The 21,084-nt window shown below is 40.1% G+C and overlaps 1 protein-coding gene across 11 annotated transcripts in view; it reads left to right on the top strand.

Moving 5' to 3' along the window:
- The window catches only part of HERC2 (HECT and RLD domain containing E3 ubiquitin protein ligase 2), a 233,271-nt gene that overhangs the window by 199,622 nt on the left and 12,565 nt on the right, over positions 1 to 21,084 (top strand). For all 11 annotated transcript variants that reach the window (XM_089693500.1, XM_089693499.1, XM_089693498.1 and 8 more), the window contains 5 exons: positions 4,560 to 4,747; positions 7,798 to 7,995; positions 11,876 to 11,959; positions 16,263 to 16,404; positions 17,692 to 17,886. In XM_089693500.1, the coding sequence (XP_089549626.1) occupies positions 4,560 to 4,747; positions 7,798 to 7,995; positions 11,876 to 11,959; positions 16,263 to 16,404; positions 17,692 to 17,886 (807 nt within the window). The remainder of the gene's footprint in view (positions 1 to 4,559; positions 4,748 to 7,797; positions 7,996 to 11,875; positions 11,960 to 16,262; positions 16,405 to 17,691; positions 17,887 to 21,084) is intronic.

Raw genomic sequence — 21,084 nt, 5'->3', positions numbered from 1 at the left:
GGTTGCGGTAAGGAGGTGAGGAGGCATTTCTGCTATTTAAGGATATTCATCCACTTGCGGTTGGCACAAGCTCTTTTAAACACCAATTGCTGAAGATTGAAGCACATCCATTTGTGTATTTTTTTTGTATTTTTGTGTGTTTGCACATATTTTTGTACTATTTGGACTTTTTTTTTTTATATACAATTTTTTTTTACGTAATTTTTACTTGATTTGTATTTATCTCTGTGTATTATTATATGTTTACACCATTGGGGACCAGCATTAGTCACTTTAGATGTATGATTATCCCATTTTTGGGATTCACAGTGTCACCTTGTATATTTATCCCTTTTTGGGATTGGGAGTTTTTGCACTTTATTGTGGGTCCGGCGTGGGACCTGGTTTATTTTACACCTAGTCACTTATCGTTTCACTTTATATACCGGTAGATCCCTGGAGGATCTATCACTCATTTGTGTTGTTTATTGAATTTGCCTGTATATACCTTTTTCACTTATTGTAGCACTACACCATTATTATTGTCTATTTCTATTGCACCTTTGGTATAGGTTAGGGTGTTAGCTGCTTGGTTTAGTTTCAACATATTTAGCGCAGGGGGATTTTTTATTAATTATTGTGACATGCAGCTGCATGCAAAACGGCTCTGCACAGGGCACACTCAAGTTTTCTCCCATGTGAACAAGGTCTATAGCAAAATCCCTCACAAGGGTGCAATTGCTGCTTGTCAAGGATTATTATCTTCTCCAAACTACAAACACAATGCAGAAGATGTTGCACAGCTCATTAATTTCATTTTAACACATAACTGTGTTCACTTTCAATAGTGACATTTAACCTCAGTGTAAGGGTACTGCTATTGGAAGCAAAATGGCAGCCCACCACAATATGGTGTCCTATTTATGTCAGACTTAGATGAAACATTCCTTAGCAGCTTATGGAAAAATATATATAAAGTGTGTGTGCGTATATATGCTATACTGATAGTGATATTTTCATCAAAGTTCAAAAATTCACTTGTGTAATATGCGACACCCCTCAATCAAACTAAAAGTTTCCTATTCAAGCACATAGTATGTAAACTTCCTATAAACCACAATATCCATCAAGGATGATAAACTGCACACCTCAATACACAGGAAATCTCTTAATTCTACTATCCATGGTTCCAGCTTCCATTCTAACATATCAAACTAGCCATAATACAAGGGCACTATATACAAAGGCGTATGCTTTGACCCAGAAGACAGAAGTCAACATCCCAGAGTTCTAGCAGAATCCTTCCAAAAGAGAGATTACAGCAGCAGACCCAATAGGAAGAACATAAACTGAAGGAAACAATTTCCTACAATACATGGAGTAAACAAATGGTGCCTCTAGTAACCACATACAGTCCAGCACTACAGGGGAAAAGAAAGATCATCAAACAGCTGCAACCCATCGTAAGAGAATAAAAATGCTGAAAGAAATATTCCTACAACCCTCAGTGCTGGCCTTTAACCACTTCCCGTCCGGCCCATGTATATAAACGGCCGGACAGGGGCAGTGCAGGGGCGGGTGGCCGTTTATAAATGGCTTCCACGCTCCCTGCTTGTGTGTGCTCCCTGAGAGCACGCAGCACCACGATCCGGTGCCTGCTGTGTCCTCCGGACACAGTGGAACACCAATCGTTGTACGGGACCTCAAGGTTCGACATGTTTTGCATTCTGATGTATTCTGCATACCTTGGCTGTAACAAGTGTAACCAGTCTGCCTATTCTCCTCTGACATCAGCAAGGCATTTTTATCCACACAGCTGCTATTCACTGGATATTTTCTCTTTTTCGGACCATTCTCTGTAAACCCTAGAGATGGCAGTGCGTGAAAATCCCAGTGGATCAGCAGTTTTGAATACGCAGACCAGCCTGTCTGGCACCAACAACCATGCCACATTCAAAGTCACTTAAATCCCCTTTCGTTCCCCATTTTGATGCTCGTTTGAACTTCGGCAAGTCATCTTCACCACATCTAGATGCGTAAATGCACTGAGATGCTGCCATGTGATTGGCTGATTAGCAATTTGTGTTACTAAGCAATTGAACAGGTGTACCTAATAAAAAGGCCAGTGAGTGTAAACAGAATGGATGGGCTAGATAATCCCTGTGCCATCCTTATTTCATGCAAACAATATAGCCAAAAAGAAAATGTAAGTAGATGAAAAGCTACACTTTTAAATTGAGGTATATATGCACAGATTTTCCATGTAGAATTTTGCACTTTTTTTTTTCAGAATCATTTATGATGTATCAGGCTAACAAAGAGGACTCAGAGTCCTAAAGGTTTGCCATTTTTATAAATCATTTTGAGTTAGGCATTACAGGATATCACACCTATGACTTGGTCTTCTACTGAGAACAAAATGTGTTTGACTGACTGCTGGCTAACAAGGTATAACTCTGTTGTTTTTTTTTTTTCTTTCTTCCTCTAACTTGGAATTTTGATGTAATTTTGGTTGTGTGACATTCTGTGCTGCTGGTACATAATGTCTGTTCGTTACCTTCTCATCAATTTAAGGGATGGTGACAAGGTATTTAAACCCGTACGTTATAGCTTTAGTAATTTACACAGTCCATTTACAGCTTCAATATTGTCTTAAAGGTCCATCTGTCCTAAGCAGATGTTCTTTAAAAAATGTTTTAGTAAAATGCATACTATGAGTGTAACTCTCCATTATTGCAGTCACAATGCTTATTGCAGTAGACGCTGTGAGAGGCATCATATGCTGTGTGCTCGTTATTCGCCTATATGTACTGATACACAGTTTTGCTTTTTATGTCCGTAAGACTCCAGAAGTGGGAATTACCTGCATCAGTTTGCTTCCACTTTTTTTTTTTTAAACCAGTTTTATATACTCTGTTCTCTTAATTATGTAGTGTCCATCAGCCAAATGCTAATATTTAGTGCTGTAATGCAGTCAGTATTAGAATAATAGAGATTCTGATGGGGATCTCTCACCACAAGAGACCTTTTTAAAAAAAAAAAAGAAAAAAAGAAAAAAAAGAAAACGGCACAGGATTCATGTTTGCAGCTGTTTTGGAAAAGCGACAGTGGTGCTTTAGGTTCAATATATTATATTTTCTTTTTTTTCGGTACTTGGCATTTCCAACCTAATAAAAACCTCATGTACACGGGATGGAGGAGTAGGAGTCCAAACCAGAAGGACCCTGGAAGGGTAGGGGGGTAAAGTGACTGGTTACATTTATAACAGTGAGTACAGCATACTAATTACAGTATCTCTTGTAAACTTTTGGCACTGAGCAGAGTCCACTTGGCACCGTGTTCCACTCTAAGGACTTGTTCATACCTGATCTGGTGCGGGAATGCACACAAAGCCATGTAGTTTCCTGCTCCACACAAAAAGGCACTGCTTTCTGCAGATGTGCACAGGTGCCTTTAATTCTTAATGGCATCTCCACACATCTAGTGCACCATATTTTAAAAATCATGCCTGCACTTTTTATGCATTTTTCATGCTAGTAGGGCAGCCCTTTAAATTAATGGGCTGCCCTAAAACATGACACATGAAAATGTGCAAAAAGGTGTGCATGCTCAGCCGCACCTCATGGTGTGAACAAAGCTTAAATATGGATGTAACATGATCTTAAAGGTGTAGTTGGCCTTTAAAGAAGCTTTAACCAATTAATAATTTTACCAGCTGAAGGTATGAATGCCGGCTGCATCTAGTGAGTATCGCACTAATGAGTTACTCACTATATTTGTGTTAGCAACTGTCGATTATGTTGCACTATTGGTTAATCATCAACTCTTTCACCTTCCCAGTTGTAGTGTTTTCCTCAGCGGCTACAAAATGTTAGGTATCAGATCGATTCTGACCATGGCTGACTTTAAATGTAAACAGCTTGAAGCCATTTCAAGAGACAACTTGATGGCCAAACAAATTCATCATTAGGACTTTTGACCTTTGGGCCTGGTAAGCACAGTGATGACACCCTTTCACTTTTGCATTTTTTTTTTAACGTTAAAGTGGTTTTAAAGGCAGAAAGATCTTTGGTTTTTTTTACCTTAATTCATTTTATCCTGCTCTTGATCGAGCAATGTGCACAAGAGCAGAGGTTCTCCCGCTCTCTCTCTCTTTGCATTGGCTCAGAGACAGCAGTTGGAGCCATTGGCTCCTGCTACTGTCAGTCATAGCCAGTGCGGAGGTGGTGGCGTTGAGCCATGTTTTGTGTGTCAATGGACTTGGACGGCTTGGAAGGGAGCATGCACTATTGACCCCATAGCAAGCAGCTTTCTATGGGGGCGCTTAGCAGGAAGGAGGGTCCAGAAGTGCTGGTGGGGGACCCAAGAAGTGGATGTCCATGGCTTCTCTGTGCAAAATCATTGCACAAAGCAGGTAGTTATGACATGTTTGTTATGTTTAAAAAATAAAAAGTTTACCTTTTTAGAATCACTTTAAATAATTTATAATGATATGTATATAAAAAGTCATATTGAGGAGTGATATTTATTGCAACAATGATTACGTATATTAAAACCATATTTGTTTCTGTTTTGTGTAGGCGAAGTGTATACATGGGGAGATAATGATGAAGGACAGCTAGGTGATGGAACAACAAATGCAATTCAGCGACCTCGCCTTGTGGCTGCCCTTCAGGGCAAAAAAATAAATAGAGTAGCTTGTGGCTCTGCTCACACACTGGCCTGGTCCACCAGTAAACCTGCTAATGCCGGCAAGCTTCCCACACAGGTAATTAGAGTTTGCATATAACAGTATATAAAGCATTGGTGTTTTGTGCAAATTAATCCTCAACCTTTTCTTTATGGTTTTCTGTTGCATTTTTTTAGGATGGCTTTTTCTGCAAAATATATTTTATTGGCCCTTCCCATTTTTGGATCATAAATTTACCAAATATACCTATATGATCTCAAAAAGTGTTGTAAATATGCAAAATGAAATTTTTTTTAAACGGTTCACCCATGTTCTAATGTAGATGCGTTTCTTGTATTTCTTCCTCGAAGACCGTTAATAATACTTAGTTGACCTCAACCTGTTGTTGCTGGAGCTTTACTCACACATTAATTGGTGCAACTTGATAAATATTAATATATCAAATTCATAATTTGGCACTTATATTATATTGATGGCAAGCTTGCAAAATATTTGGTTTTTATGATTAATCATAATTAATATTAAAATATGTGAATGGCCTCCTTGAGCCAGTGATAGTGTTAATTTCTTCATTTAAGCTGAGACAGGAGAGCTGAACTAACCAGCTGAGAGCTAAGTATTCTATAATAGGGCATAGCTGGTTAGAAGACTCTAGTGTAGAATGTCATGGAGTAACCAAAAAAGTATTACCGTATTTGCCGGCGTATAAGACGACTGGGCGTATAAGACGACCCCCCTACTTTTCCTGCTAAAATGTAGTGTTTGGGCTATACTCGCCATATAAGACTACCCCTCTTCCAATGCACACCAGTGGGAGGAATAGTGCCCCATCATTGATGTCAGTGGGAGGAATAGTGCCCCATCATTGGTATTAGTGGCAGGAATAGTGCCCCATCATTGGCATTAGTGGCAGGAATAGTGCCCTATCATTAGTATCAGTGGAGGAATAGTGCCCCATCATTGGTGTCAGTGGGAGGAATAGTGCCCCATCATTGGTATCAGTGGCAGGAATAGTGCCCCATCATTGGTATCAGTGGGAGGAATAGTGCCCCATCATTGGTATCAGTGGGGGGAATAGGTGCCCCATCATTGGTATCAGTGGCAGGAATGGTGCCCCATCATTGGTATCAGTGGCAGGAATAGTGCCCCATCATTGGTGTCAGTGGGAGGAATAGTGCCCCATCATTGATGTCAGTGGGAGGAATGGTGTCCCATCATTGGTGTCAGTGAGGGGTGGAATAGTGCCCCATCATTGGTGTCAGTGGGGGGTGGAATAGTGCCCCATCATTGGTGTCAGTGGGGGGTGGAATAGTGCCCCATCATTGGTGTCAGTGGGGGGTGGAATAGTGCCCCATCGTTGGTGTCAGTGGGGGGGGAATAGTGCCCCATCATTGGTGTCAGTGGGGGGGAGGAATAGTGCCCCATCGTTGGTGTCAGTGGGAGGAATAGTGCCCCATCATTGGTATCAGTGACACCAATGATGGGGCACTATTCCTCCCACTGAGACTTGCTGACCCTGTTCTCGTATGGTGCTGCTGCAGCCAGCATATGTGGTTGCAGCAGCACCTCTACACAGAACACTTACCTGCTGCTCCGGCACTCAATTTTCGCGGGGCCGCTCGGCTCCGCCCCCTCGCCGGTGATTGGCCGCCTGTGTGCCTTTCCTGAGCTACAGTTCTGGCGGCCAATCACCGGTGAGGAGGCGGAGCCGAGCAGCTGCACGAACATCCAGTGGCCGAACTGAAGGAGACGCCGCGCTTCCTGGACCGGATCGTCGTGGGACTGGATCCAGGTAAGAGACATCAGCCCCTGCAAACCCCTGTACTTAATGCCGCAGCCCCCCTAAACATGTTTACCGGCGTATAAGACGACCCCCGACTTTTGAGAAGATTTTCAAGGGTCAAAAAGTCGTCTTATACGCCGGCAAATACGGTACATAACGTATTCTAATAGTATCTGTGTGTATTTAGTTTGGTTTATAAGTTGGTAATATTGTTACATACGTAGATTTCTGGTTATACAACATTATTGAGATGTATTTAATTTATATTATTTAATCAGTGACTGCTCAAATGAGCAAGCTGATGTAACATCACCAGCTCATTATGGTCACTACATATGGGCCTGTCAATCAAAAGACCATATATGTAACGTCCCCTCCCTTCAATGAATTGCTCTGCTAAGCAGTATTGATTGCCATACAAGGTTCTAAGATCACAAATTATGACGCTTACTTGCATCATAAAAAGGCATCTTAGGAGATGCAGGGACACACACACACCTGAGAAGCTGGAACAGGTGCATGCTGTAAGACAAGAAATAGTCACTAACGTCCACTTCCGGAAAGACTCTGAAGGACGAACAGAACATGGAAGAAGCATGAGACAATGAACATAAGGGTGACACATCTTTAAACTTCGGCTTTGATATTTCTGAACTGTTCATGATTCGCATTTCATTGTTATTTTAAGCCATTGTGTGATAAAATAAAATCACACTTTATTTTTTATCTCACTGGCTCTTTCATTTGCAAAATTGCCTATAGACACTAAAGAAGTATTATATGTGTCTCAGAAAATTCTACACAACCCAAGAAGGGCATAATCGGCATGGGTGCTTTGCAGTCCTAAATTGTCCACACATATTCTCCCATACATATTTTATAAAATCCTTCTCTATAATAACCATGCAGCAGACAGATTCCCGCTAAAATTTCAGATCAGTCTGGCAGTAGGAATGCCTGCATTGGGTGTTGTCACACATTGATACATCACAGAATCCTATGTAAATTTGCAATATTCAGCTGTAGTAGTGGCATGTTTTTAGGTAAGTAGAATTGGAATGTCAAGGCAGCTTATAGGTTTCAGACGTTTCTAGATAGGTGCAATGTAGGAGCCAAATAGACCTAATTATAGTCTTAGACCTGGTGCAGCAGTATATTATGGCATACACCTGTAGGGAAAAAATTTAAATGATAAGAAGCCAACACTTTTGTTTGTTTTTTTTCATTTTGACTAAGAGTTTCTATTTGAACTGGTATTGTCCTTTATCATACATTTGACGTTTTTTTTTTTGTTGTTGTTTTTTTAACTGTAACAATGTGTTGAAAAAGCATTTTCCTTTTACAGGTTCCAATGGAATATAACCATCTTCAAGAGATTGCAATTATTGGTCTGAGAAATAGATTGCTGTTACTCCATCACATCTCTGAATTGTTTTGCCCATGCATCCCTATGTTTGATTTGGAAGGGCGACTGGAAGAGACTGGCCATGGTCCTTCTGTTGGGTTTGACACTCTCCGTGGAATTCTTATATCGCAAGGAAAGGTACAAATATACCATAAAATATGTAACTCTACAGTTGCACCATAGGATGGGACCAATACCAATGATATACCAAATGGGGCTATAAAGGAAGTCGAATAAGAGAGTGGGGGTGTTAAAAGTAGGTGGGTCACTAGGAGTTCAGGTTGGGGTGAGGAGAGGGGGAGAATATTAATTAGAAAGTAGTGGACCCTAATTTAAGAATAAATAAATGAAGTATAGACTAGACTAGAACATATTTGCATGAGACCAGGGTGCAGGCAGACTAATGGCAATGTGAAAGTAAGAGAATACACATAAATGTGCTCAGGTAGAACGAGAATCATTCTGTCACTAATTTCAAATTTTTTTTTAATTTCTTGATCATACCCCTACTTTGTGGCTTTCTATAAAGGCACCATACTATTTACAAGCTTCCTCCAGGAGTCCACTGAGGGGGAGGTTTAGAGTCATTCCACTGGAGAAATATGCCTTTACGAGCATAATAGAACAGGTGCAGGTAGCAGTAGAGGGAGTTGGAGGTTCTGCCAGGCACTCTAGACATATTTGAGGTGCAGTTTGTACTGGGATACTGTAGGTGGTAAGTCTGTCAGAAACTTGGCAATCAAAAATTCCAGTAGATTTGGATTTGGATGTCCAGAAGACATGGAAAAAGTTGTTTGTAAATGCCAAACCTCTTTCGCATTTGTGCAGATGAGGATGGGAGGATATTTTGCTTTCGGGGTCCTGGGGAGGAACTTGAATTAGAGGAGACAATTTACTAGCTGAGATAAATTCTAACCTGTCATCCTTACTAACGGTTTTATTTTCTCTGGTCTAGAGTTTGGAAAATTTATAGGCAGAATACATTAAAAATGTATTATGATGATTTTTATATATATAGTGACCGCATATTATTCAGTTTAGGAATGACTTTGCTTTAGGCAAAGTTTTGGGACAGGTCTTGGAAACTCGTGCTTGGATCGGGAGGTTGTAGGTTATCTTTCTGAGAAGAAGTGTTTTAAAACACAGCTGTGGGTATTAATATTTGGTAAACGCACCATGTTTTTTTTGGAGTACCCGATGACCCCTGAAACCGAGAGAGCTTTGTGATACAAATACAAACCTGTGCTCAAGGCTCTGTGTCTTAAAAAATGTTTTCTTTAATTCAACACATTTTTTTTTTAATTGAATATGAAGGTTATGTGTACAGTATATAATAGAATAAAGTATTTCTTTTTACATATATTTACATGTACCCATCTTTCAGATCATTTAAAGATCAATGTTCCTTTTACTTTGTGTACAATATGACTAAGATTGCAAGCTGCAAACTGACAAGTATGCCAAAATAGATAACAATGTTGAGCACATTATACATATATGCAGTGCTGATTTAATTACTGATCAATATTTTTTGAGATCATTGTGTCATTGCTGCATAAAAGCTCTTTTGAATGCAAACCTGAAAATAACTTTTAAACTATGTACCAGTCTATTAGAGCTGTTTTTTATTCCACAAAAAAAGCTTTATTAGGAAAGTATTGACATACAATCAAAATAAAATCATCATGGAAAGGTACAAGTGATAATGCATTCGTATACATAGCATTTGAATAATATCCTATCTACTCCTCTCCTTTAGAAACAGTTTAAAGCTAAAAAAAGAGTAAAGAACCTCCTGCGCTCCTAACGAAGTCCCTACAATATTAAGAAAGGAGGTACAGCTGCCAACATCCAATCATATACCTAATGATCCATAAGTGAATAATACAAAAAAATGATGTGGTGCTAATACCATGTGAAACCCCAGATAAGTGAATAAAACATATAATAAAAAAACATTATGTGGAAAAAATATATATATAAATCAATCATGAAAAGTGATAATAATGACAGGTGTCAACAACACTCACACAACCATGTGCCAATACAATAAATAAAAGTGTCAAGACAGGGTCCAAATGGGACCAAACAAATCAATAGTACCCAAAAAGATCCTAAATTGGATCTAAAAGTGATGTGGAAGACAAAATGAACCGTATGACCAGGAGTCCAAAAATGGGACTGTACACAAAAGTGCTACAACACCCCCCCAAAATAATGCACTGAAGGTATAAATCACAATCCGCATATAAACAAAACAATGTGTCACACAAAATAAATAAAACACACCTAAATGGTGCATAAAATCATCATGGAAAGGTACAAGTGATAATACATTCGTATACATAGCATTCGATTAATACCCTATCCGCTCCTCTCCGTTAGAAGCAGCTTAAAGCTACCCATCACACAAATTAGACAAGCTCTTTACATTAGAGCTGTCTTTTATGAGAATGAAGGGGAACAGAGGCTAGACACTAAGAGTGGAGAAGCAAAAACTATTAGACACATTTTTTAGTGGGCGTCGAGGGAGATGAGTACTTAAAGTGAGTATGTTCTTAGCCTATGCAGGGGAACTTGGGGTTCCATCAGCGTCACATACTTGTGTTCCTTTTTTTCTTCTGCCGCTCTGCTTAGATGGTGGGAACAAAGAGATTAAACCCTGTGCAACTTCCAAATAATAACTGAGCCTGCATAAGTTTAGGCCTCTTTCCCTTCCTCCATGGTATAGGGCTGGGTGTCAGAGTAGCCAAGCACCCAGTGCTGCCAATTGGGGGAAAGGACGATAGTACCTGAAGTACCCCATATTCCTCTTTGCTTACTGCAGTTGATGGGACTGCTTTTAAAGCAAACTTGTTGGTTGCCGCATGGGAAAAAACATGGGTGTGCTTTAACTTAAATTAGTCTAAGTGACATCTATGACCATCTGAGTTTGCCAAGTTATACTAATGTAATTATTGAGTTGTGATGTTCAAGGAGTTTGCTATAGAGTACAGTAGAGTTATCTAACTGGATCCATTAGGAGGTAGTTACATGGTGTTGTAAGGTTGAATAAAGACAGCGGTCCATCCAAGTAATCCTGAGAGGGGAGAAAAGCCAGTGTTTGTCAGTGAGCCTGTGGAACAAGTGCAGACTTTTCAGCACAAAGAAGCCAAATTTACAAAGTGGCATGTCTTAATAATAGGTTGGAGTTTGGGGAACTGTAGAGCCTAGAAGGTTTTGCAGAAGATGTAATGTTTGAGTATAATTACTCTGAATTTGAGGGAAGATTCAAAGTAAATATGAAGAAAGCGGCAAACTGAATTACACATTTAGGAAATTATGAAGAGCATTTTTAAAAAACATCCAAGTTGGTTGCATAGGAGCAGTGTCCCTGGGGCTCTGCAGGAAAGTAGGGTAAAATGCAGTAAAAGATTACTTGATATTTTCTGCAGGCAGGTGCACATTTGGGTACATTTAAAATTTGGATGGTTTTTGTTCGGCTTTTTGGAACATTTGCTTAGTTAAAAATGTGACATTTATTAGGATTTTAACTACTCCTGAAGTAAAATTATAAGTCTGTGAAAGAGCCTCTTTGATGTGGTACTACTTAATGGATCACTGATAATCATAATAGCTTTTAATATATTCCAGCCAGAGGAATTCCTGCTGTAATCAAAAGTAAATTCTTATGAAGCAATGTTACATAAACCATGTATTAGTTAAATTCCTATCGTTCATACTTTTTTTCCACTTAACTTTATTGAAAAAGCAACGTAGCTCATTTTAAGGTTAAATTACTAAACTTACAAAGCTTATCTGTTATATAGCAAAGAAGTATAATCCAGAAGGGAATAAAAGATATCACAGAACTAATAGTCCCACGCTTATGTAAAGTATGCCAATGATAATAACATGCACATAGATCATAATGTCGCAGTCTAGAAGCTTGGCATGGTAAAAAAAGCTAATGAAAAGCACACATTAAAGGGTCAGTCATCTATGAATTTAGCTTGACTTTGAAATCTTAATTTGCTAGGAGGCTGCATTCCGGAAAGTTGTTCAGGCAACAATGGTACGAGACCGCCAGCATGGTCCAGTGGTTGAATTAAACCGGATACAGGTATGTTTCTGTATTGTGTCTGTTTCTGAAGTGCTTTTATGTTTTTGGCTTTCAAAAATTGGAAATGGAAAATGTTTATTTTTTTTAGTGGGCACATATTTGGGGTATTGCTGTGCTTTATCTAAGATGATTGTACACTCACCAGCCACTTTATTAGTTACACCTGTTCAACTACTTGGTAAAACAAATTTCTAATCAGCTAATCAGATGGCAGCAACTCTAGGCATGGTGAAGATGACTTCTGACGTTCAAATCGAACATCAGAATGGGGAAGAAAGGGGTATTTAAAAAACTGCTGATCTACTGGGATGAGCCATCTTTAGGGTTTACAGAGAATGGTAAAAAAAAAAAGACTGAATATCCAGTGAGTGGCAGTTGTGTGCACAAAAATGCCTTGTTGATGTCAGAGATCAGAAGAGATGGGTAGACTGGTTGCTGTGACATTCAGATGGTAGGGTCAGAATTTGGCATAAACAACATGAAAGCCTGGATCCATCCTGACTTGTATCAATAGTTCAGGCTGGTGGTGGTGGTGGTGTAATGATGTGGGAGGTAGTTTCTTGGCACTAGCAAAGTGTACATAATAAAATGGCAGGTGATTGTTTGTTGGGACAGTCTGGTTTTTGCTGACTTTTTAGATTTTGATTTTAGAGTTATTTGTCTTGCATGTGTCTCTTGTGTACGGCATGGCAACTTTTGTTTTTCAGAGTGGCGCAGCCAGTTAGTGATTTTAACACTAGGACCTTTACCGGGCTTGTATGGTCCTTGTGCACTTTTTGTGTTATCCATCCTAGACTACAGTTTCTAGCCCTATGCTTGCTCTACAGCACTAATGTAATGATGTAACTATTAACACTAAACCTTTTTTAGCTCTTGTGGTATCTATTTCAACCACGGTGTTATACCTTGCCATAGCTCCCTTTGTACATGGGTAGAAAGTCAGTTACTCCAGAGGTGTAGGGCATTTTATTGAATGTCTTGTATTTGCTTCACTTCGTGTGGAGTGTTGCAGAACATTTATATTTACAACCCTAAGTTCATTTTCATGTCAGTTGGGTGGTGTCTGTTCTGTACCTCAATGTTCTACTTCTTCCATGACTTCATGTGTAGAGCGTGTAGTAGTTTATTTTTAATGCATTTGTGTAGCGTCTGTCCTTGCACTACAGCATATGCTTTTTAACAGGGGTATAATTATATTTTTCACATGTTGCAGGTTGTGTACTGGTATGGTAATCTTGGGGAATGCCTTTGATATGTTGCAGTTCTGTATTTTTGTATCAGTATAGACTTCATAACAAGTTTTGGTCTAACTGCTAGGTGATAATACATCTACTGTTTGTTGATAGTTGTCAGTTACCTTGATGACTTTAGGCACATCTGTACCACTATACTCCCCCCGCCATCCCCCCGATAAAAGGTGCATTTGGAGACGTGTTCCAAATTAATTGCCTGAGGTTACCTGTAGGGTTTTATTTGTATCCCCAGGGATGTTTGATACCTATCGCCCGACGCCCAGGACATGTAGTTACGTGCGCCGGGCAGGTAGTTTTTTTTCCTCTTTTAGCCCTGCTGCAGGCAGTGGGCTCACCTGTCCGGTGAAGCAATTGGCAGCAGCACTGCCGCCGATTGCTTTCACATAGTGCCAGCCTCTCCATGCCCCGAACGTGAGGTTTCCTAGGCTTCGCTTGCCCATCTGTGGGCCTAAATCGCCATCGGAGGGAGTGGGGGACAAGTCCGCTCCCCTCCCCTTCTTGTGTTGACCCGGAATTGACGTTACGATGTCACTTCCGGGTCCCGTTGAGATATTAATGAAATCCCCAGGAATGAATGCAATATGGTGCAGATGTGCACCACATTACATTCAGTGGAGGAGAGGGGAGACATGCACAATTTTTTAGACCTTTGATGTCTCAAAGAGAATCTGTCACCACTTGTCCCCCATGTGATGTGAAAACAAAAATTTTTTTTTTATTGTAAAAAATGAAAGGTACACCCAAGCACATCCCCCTCCCCCCTTCCCCCCCCAAAAAAAATATTGAGGGCTCCACATGTACACACTTACAAACGTAAAAGCACACGCTGGGGCGCCTACGCATGCAACCGTCGATTGCGATACACATGTTACATATCGCCACGCGTGCCAGAATGAGAGCGATAATTATAGCACTAGACTTCCTACGTACACTATACTGGTGACCTAATAAGGAGCTTTAAAAGTGTCGAACTATAGAAATTATAGGGTGCTGAAGTTTGTCGCCATTTCACGAATGCGCACAAATTTAAGGTTTTACTATTGGATTTATATTTACTCGCTGCAACCTCATATTTTATATTTTACAAAAAAATTGGGTAATGTATTGCTTTTTTGTGCCCTAAAACTAACTTACTTGTAATTCTTACTACAATTTTGCGGTAAAATCATGGGACATAAAAAAATTGGAACTATCACTGTTTTTTTTATTTTCTAGGGTCTCTGCTTTCAGAAAATATATCATGTTTGGGAGTTTTTTGTAATCTTCAGGCCTAAAATTATTTTTTAAACGTGTGCAAAAAACTCAAAAATGGCTCTGGCAGTGAAAGGGATAAAGTATAAGCCCTGCCCCACCCTTTCCTGATGAGCAGCCAATCGTTGTTCATCACACTGCAAGGTCTCTCCCCTTCCTGCTAGTCCCCGGGTGCGGTGCAGGAGAGAGGCGGGGGGCATAAACAACGCAATAGTAAAAATATTACATGTTTAGGTTGCGATAAAGCCTCTCTTGTTTTTAAAAGCCCACCCAACGTTCCTAAAATCACCTGCGATTTAAATACGGTTTTGGTTAAAAAAAAAAAAAAAAAAATTATCAGGACAAGCAGATTGTCATGAGGGACAAGTAGATTGGGGCCCCGATTTAGTCCCTGGACAAATAGTTTTTTCAAGAATTTCCACACCCCTGTATCCCGAATAATTCTGGAAGGTTTGGCTGCAGTCTTTCTTGGTTACCTGTACTTGGATCCCTGAATTTTCCATTTCTTAATTAGTGATTGAACAGTATTGACTGGCATATTCAAGGCTTTGGACATCTTTTTATAACTTTTTCCATCTTTATAAGGATCCGTTACCTTGTTACGCAGGTCTGTTGACAGTTTGTTTTGTTTTTTTTCTGATTCCCATTGCTCAGTGCATCCATGTAAGAGTTAACAAACTGACTATTTATACACAGACACTAATTGCAATTTAAAAAGTCAGATTTGGGAAATTAACCTTTTAATTGGTATTTTAACCTGTGTGTGTGTGTGTGTCACTTTGTGTTTGTACCAAGGCCAGGATTTGTAAACTTTTCATAAGGGCCATTTGGGGGATTTCTGTTATCAATATGATTTAAAGAGGAGCCACAAAAACTATGTGAAATGGCTTCATATAATCACTATCCTTGAATAAAAGACAGTTTTTTGGCATGATCAATCATATTTTTGATATTTATGCCAAAATTTCAAGATTTCTGCCAAGGTATGCAAACTTTTGAGCACAGCTGTATGTTTTCATTAGGTGAACATCCTACTGCTTAGGTTTTTTCAGTGGAGGTAGGTGCACAATAACTTGGGTTATCAATGGTGCCACCATCAGACAATTTTGTTGGGTAAAGCCTGGTATTCCTGCACAGTGGAAGGCAACAATGGCTCTCAGATTCAGGGCACTGGGCTTTGTCACATTCATGTACAAGGTTTTAAGTGATGGAAAGTCATTGAACATATGCTTCTGCAGCAGACCCTTATTATTTGCTTATATTTTATAGAGGGTGCTTTTATATCTCCATAACTTGTATGGGAAATCGGGCAGCTGCTGCAGCATTGGGAGCATGTTCCATCCTAAAAACGGATGGAACATGTAACATGTTCCCAAAGGTGGACTTACCCTTTAAGGCTGCATTCAAATACATTTGTATGTTGCAGTACTGCACAGGCATATGCACCAAAATATTAAAAAAAGAGTACACCTGCACTACAGCATGCAGATGTGCATTGTAGTGCACTGTGTAGGGTAAAATATTGCAAATGTGTTTTTTTTTTTTTTTTTTTTTTTTTTTTTTGTTTTGGTGCTGTAAGGGTACATTCAAAATGGATGAGCTGCCTTGCTGCAAATGCGCTACAACTCCTGAACCTACATGCGTGAATGGACCCCAAAACAAAAAACAGGCACCATAATAATAATTGATGGCTCTACTTTGAGCTTGCTTGGTTCCTTTATGTGTTAAATGGATTTAGAGTCGTATCTTTTTTGACAACTGGCTGATCTTGTAAGTGTTCTTTACTTTTGTTTTCCTAGGTCAAACGCTCAAGGAGTAAAGGAGGTTTGGCAGGACCAGATGGTACCAAATCTGTCTTTGGCCAGATGTGTGCAAAAATGACTTCCTTTAGTCCTGACAGCCTTCTGCTACCTCATCGCGTCTGGAAGGTCAAATTTGTTGGTAATGTTTGGATATTGTATTACTAGTAATTATTTAGCATATACAGTAGCTGAAATGTTTTATTATAGTTCATGTGCTGCAAATTATCTGGGGATATGCAGTATGTGTTTGTGTAACAAACATTCAAAATATATTTGTGAGGAATTTTTTTGTCCACAAAATTATGCATTTATTGTAATGCAACATCTTATTTTGTTTGGAAAGCTGCAAAGGCATTCTTCTGTGCAGTCTGTACATATCTTGTGCTTAAAACAAGGAATTCTGTATTCTGATACAAGTATAATTCACATAAACAATGATTCGGTGAAGTGCGGAAGGGAGTAAAAATGCACACTCACCAGATGCGCATTTAAAATGCGCAATGCATCGTATATGATGAAATCTGCTAGAGGTTCCCCCTTAAGGTGGAATGGATGTACAGCCTGGTAAGGATATCTCTCCTCTTGATACTGGGGCTGCTTATGGCCTGATGTCACCTGGAATTCTTACAGTGAACACTGCAGCACTGCGCCTCTTCTTCAGGTCTGTCTATGTGGAGGACAGGAAGACAGCAGAGTCCCCAGCACCTGACCTGTGCCCTCCTAGCAGCAGGACTCAGTTGGAGGAGGAGAAAACCAGACCTGTGACACAGAAAGGAAGACGAGCACATCAGGCCATAAGCAGCCCCAGTATCCAGAGGAGTGATATCCTTACCAGGCTGTACATCCATTCCACCTTAAAGGGGACCTCTGGCAGATTTCATCATATACTATACATTGCGCATTTTAAATGCACATCTGGTGAGTGTGCATTTTTACCACCTTCCGCACTTCACCGAATCATTGCTTATATAAATTATACTTGTACTGGAATACAGAATTCCTTTTTCTAAGCACAAGAATTATTCCACAATTAAAGACTATTTGTACTGTTTATGGGACATTCATTCATTGTTTATTGATATTTACCATTTTTAATTACACACAAGTCCGTTTTTCTATATATATCTTTTTATTTCACATATAAATTCCTTGATTCACATGCACTGGGCACTTTATGCATTTATCAGTTGTGTATAGGATTTTATAGTGCTGTACTCCTATGTTACTTATGCTATTCTGAAGGTTACAGGTTCCTTTTTAGTGCATTTTGCTGCTGTATGATTTTCAAGCGCTCGCTGAGTTTCTGTACATAGTCTGCACATATCTGTATGTGCTGTTTACTTAGAAATAGTGGTAGTGTGGAAAAGAATGGAGTGTGGTTAACGAGAACTGGCTAATGTGTATAAGTTACTTTTTTTTTTTCTAGGTGAGTCTGTGGATGATTGTGGTGGTGGTTACAGTGAATCCATTGCAGAAATGTGTGAAGAACTTCAGAATGGCCTCACTCCTCTTCTTATTGTGACACCTAATGGACGGGATGAGTCTGGAGCCAATCGAGACTGCTTCCTATTAAATCCAGCAGCCAAGACACCTCTGCACATGAACATGTTTAGATTTTTAGGTAAGTAAATTATTTTATATTCCTTCTTGTTTTCCTAATTAGTGCTTATTGTTCTTGCAGTTTATCTGACAGTTTAATGGGCCTAAGAAGACACTGTCACCTTACCCATTGAGGAATATGTTCGTGTCTTTGTAAACCCATCCCTTCCCCAATCCTATGATACGCACTTTGCCTCTCCATTTCCGTTCCTGCTTTTATTGCCACCAGCCCTAAAATCCCTAGTGTCATACTCCTAAGAAAAGCAGAAAAGTTCCTTCCTTGATCATGTGACAGGTTCAGGTCTGGAGATTGGCTGTTAGACTCAAGCACTGTCACACAGGAAGAGATTGCATGTTTCCCCTTACATAGAAGCACTTGTTATTGTTGCCAGCTTCAATGAAGGCAGGAGAAATGACAGAACACTGTCAAGGTGAGTATCGGTTCAGGAAGGGGGGTGTATGTGCATTTGTGCCTCCCTTGTTGCATAGTTACATACATAGTCTGTCTGAAAAAAGACAAAAGTCCATCCACTTCAACCATAAAAAAAAAAAAAAAGTTCTAATCCTACACCCACAGTTGATCCAGAGAAAGGCAAAAATACTCTGCAAAGCACAATCTAATTTGCTCCTGCAGGGGAAAAAAATTCCTTCCTGATCCCCCGAGAGGCAATCAGATATTCCCTGGATGTGTTTATTTAAGGGGACCAATAAGCCATGCCTCGCTTCTACCACCAATTCCAAGAAATTATAGGATTCATGTAGTTACCGGAAAATTGGAGTCCATTGAGGGACACGGGGAGTCTTAAACTTTGGCCTGCACTTCTACCTACAGGAACCTTGTGAAGCAAAATACTGAGGCCTACCCAGGGTAAAACCCTTCCTACTACCAGTGTGCCTCAGTTTTGAAGGAAAGCATTACCAAAAGCATGATCATAAAGTCTAAGGAAGTGGGACCTGTGTGCCTCAATTCTCATTCTCCCGTTGAATGACACAGGATTATACCTTCGAGAAGCTTAAAGCAGTCCAAATGAATGGTGGGTAACGCAGCAAATAACTGCAAACAGGCCCAACATAACAGGAACCAGGGACTTGAAATTCAGAGAAAAGAAGGTATAGGCATCATTACCACCTTTCGCCTATGTAGGACCAAAAAGGGTTCCTTGAATGATAGTGATTAGTTCAGACTCTTATATAACTGAGGTGACAGTAAAAGGGAAAATTACCTTGTGTCAGAGCAAAAAGAGTGATGCCAATGATAGCAGCTTGTGAAGTGCCAAAAGTACCAAGTTCAAATTCCAACACAGGCAGAGGGGATTTGGCCAGATGGCCACATAGGTCATTTTCACAAAAGTCTTGGGGAATGCAGCAGAGCCAGTCCAACGCTGCCTGGACCAGGAATAGTCCCCACTGACCAGGCCTGTAGAAGGAGCTAGAGGCTCCAAGAATGTAGCCTGTGTTCTTTGTGTCTACTGTGTTCCACATCTGGCCATCTGCCTCTTCTGGTGATGTCACTTCTGCCGGTGCAGACTTTTCCTGGTCCAGGTGGCGTTGGACTGGCTCTGCTGCATCCATATGACATCTGGGGGTCTCTTGACCAGCTCACACGGCTCCACACTTCTCCAGCTTTACACCTATGGCACCCTAAGTGATTGACGGGCAGTACCTGCAGGATGCAGAGGAGTGGCCTTCTACCCCTACACAGATGAGCTTGTCATTTTTTTGCCTTTTATGAGTGTTTTTAATCCTATATTATTAAATACAGCATCCAATTATTGCACTTATATGGCGCCTCCTGTTCTTTTCTTTTTTTGTCTACACTAATGGGCAGCATACTTTGTGTGTCTGCACTATCAAGGGGCGTGCATCAGGCAGATTTTCCAGGCTTTTTTGCCCTTCACTAACTCTCCGAGAAGGAGCTGTCATTCTCCCCACAGCTAAAGGAAATAAAGGGGTGGGGTCACCAGTGAGATTACGTGGTGACCCCACCCCTTAGTTTCTTTTAGTGGTGGGGAGAATGACAACTCCTTCTTGGAGCTATACTAAAGGGAAAAAAAAGCCAGTAGTTACACTTAAAAACTGTCCGTGACATTTAACGGTAGCTCACTATATACACTGCTTCTCTCCTGCCTTTCTCAGCTACCCCCACCCCCCCACACACACATCTGCAGTACACACAGCCCCCAATCAACACCTGCATTGGCTAAAATTTTCCTATCGGCAGAATACCGATAGGGCTATTTTCGGCCGATATGTTTTGGCCGCTGAAATCTTCGTGTATCCCCACTTTTTAAGTAATGGCTATGTCTTACTTGTTGAAGATTGTACACATTTTGTATGTTCTTAAAATGTTAACAAAAACATTATGCAAGGAAAAATTACTGATCTAGGGAAAAAAAAAAAAAAGATTCCTCCTGCCTTACAAACAAGGTGAATGGAGAAATTGCCTCCCCCCCCCGCTGAGACATGGTATTCTGGTAGTACACATGCACAGCTGTCAGAATACACTAATCAGGGGTTGTAGGCACTCATTGATGGAACATTTTCCAATATGTCCCGTTAATAGAAGTGGATTAAACAATTGATTTCTGTTACATGTAGAGTCTAGACACTGATGAAAATCTGGATGGTTCTCACTGGCCCAGCTGAATTATAATTGGCGTATGGCCAGCTTAAGTTTTAAATCAGTGGAACAAAAGAAAAAATGTCCATCCTCCTAGGGCACTAGCAAAAGAAATGAGGCAGACAGGCATTGGGTATTAGGCTGGCATACAGGTTTTTTTTTTTTTTTTTTTTTTTGCTGGGGTCCATTCTTCCTGTAAGCTGAAGGTTTAAGACTTCTTGTGTCTGCCAGTGGACTCCAAGAAAAGCATTTAACAACAAACACTGTCATCCTATTTTTGGGGTTAGTGATGTAAGTGAGGTGACACCACTTATTGGTCCCTGTAATGTGGGACAGTTCAGGATAAAGTAACCATGTCTTTGCAAAGGGCATGAACTTTTATGGTATGTACAGAAATCCTACTATTATTTGGATTTGTGATGGAAGTGAACCAAATAGTTGGTGGAAACATGCAAATCATGCCTTTATGCCTGCCTCTGGGCCTTTAATGCACCCAGAAGCACCAGTTTACAGCTCCAACACATTCTAATATTATAGAGCCACCTATTTCCAACTGCATACAGCCTTTTCAGGCTTGTTGGCCATCATAAGTGCAGTGTA

The sequence above is a fragment of the Staurois parvus genome, unplaced genomic scaffold (assembly GCF_062004578.1).
Source record: "Staurois parvus isolate SC_StPar_1 unplaced genomic scaffold, SC_StPar_1.0 ptg000634l, whole genome shotgun sequence".
Lineage (NCBI taxonomy): Eukaryota > Metazoa > Chordata > Amphibia > Anura > Ranidae > Staurois > Staurois parvus.
The sequence above is the reverse complement of the archived record's forward strand: the minus strand, read 5'-3'. Positions and strand labels throughout refer to the sequence as shown.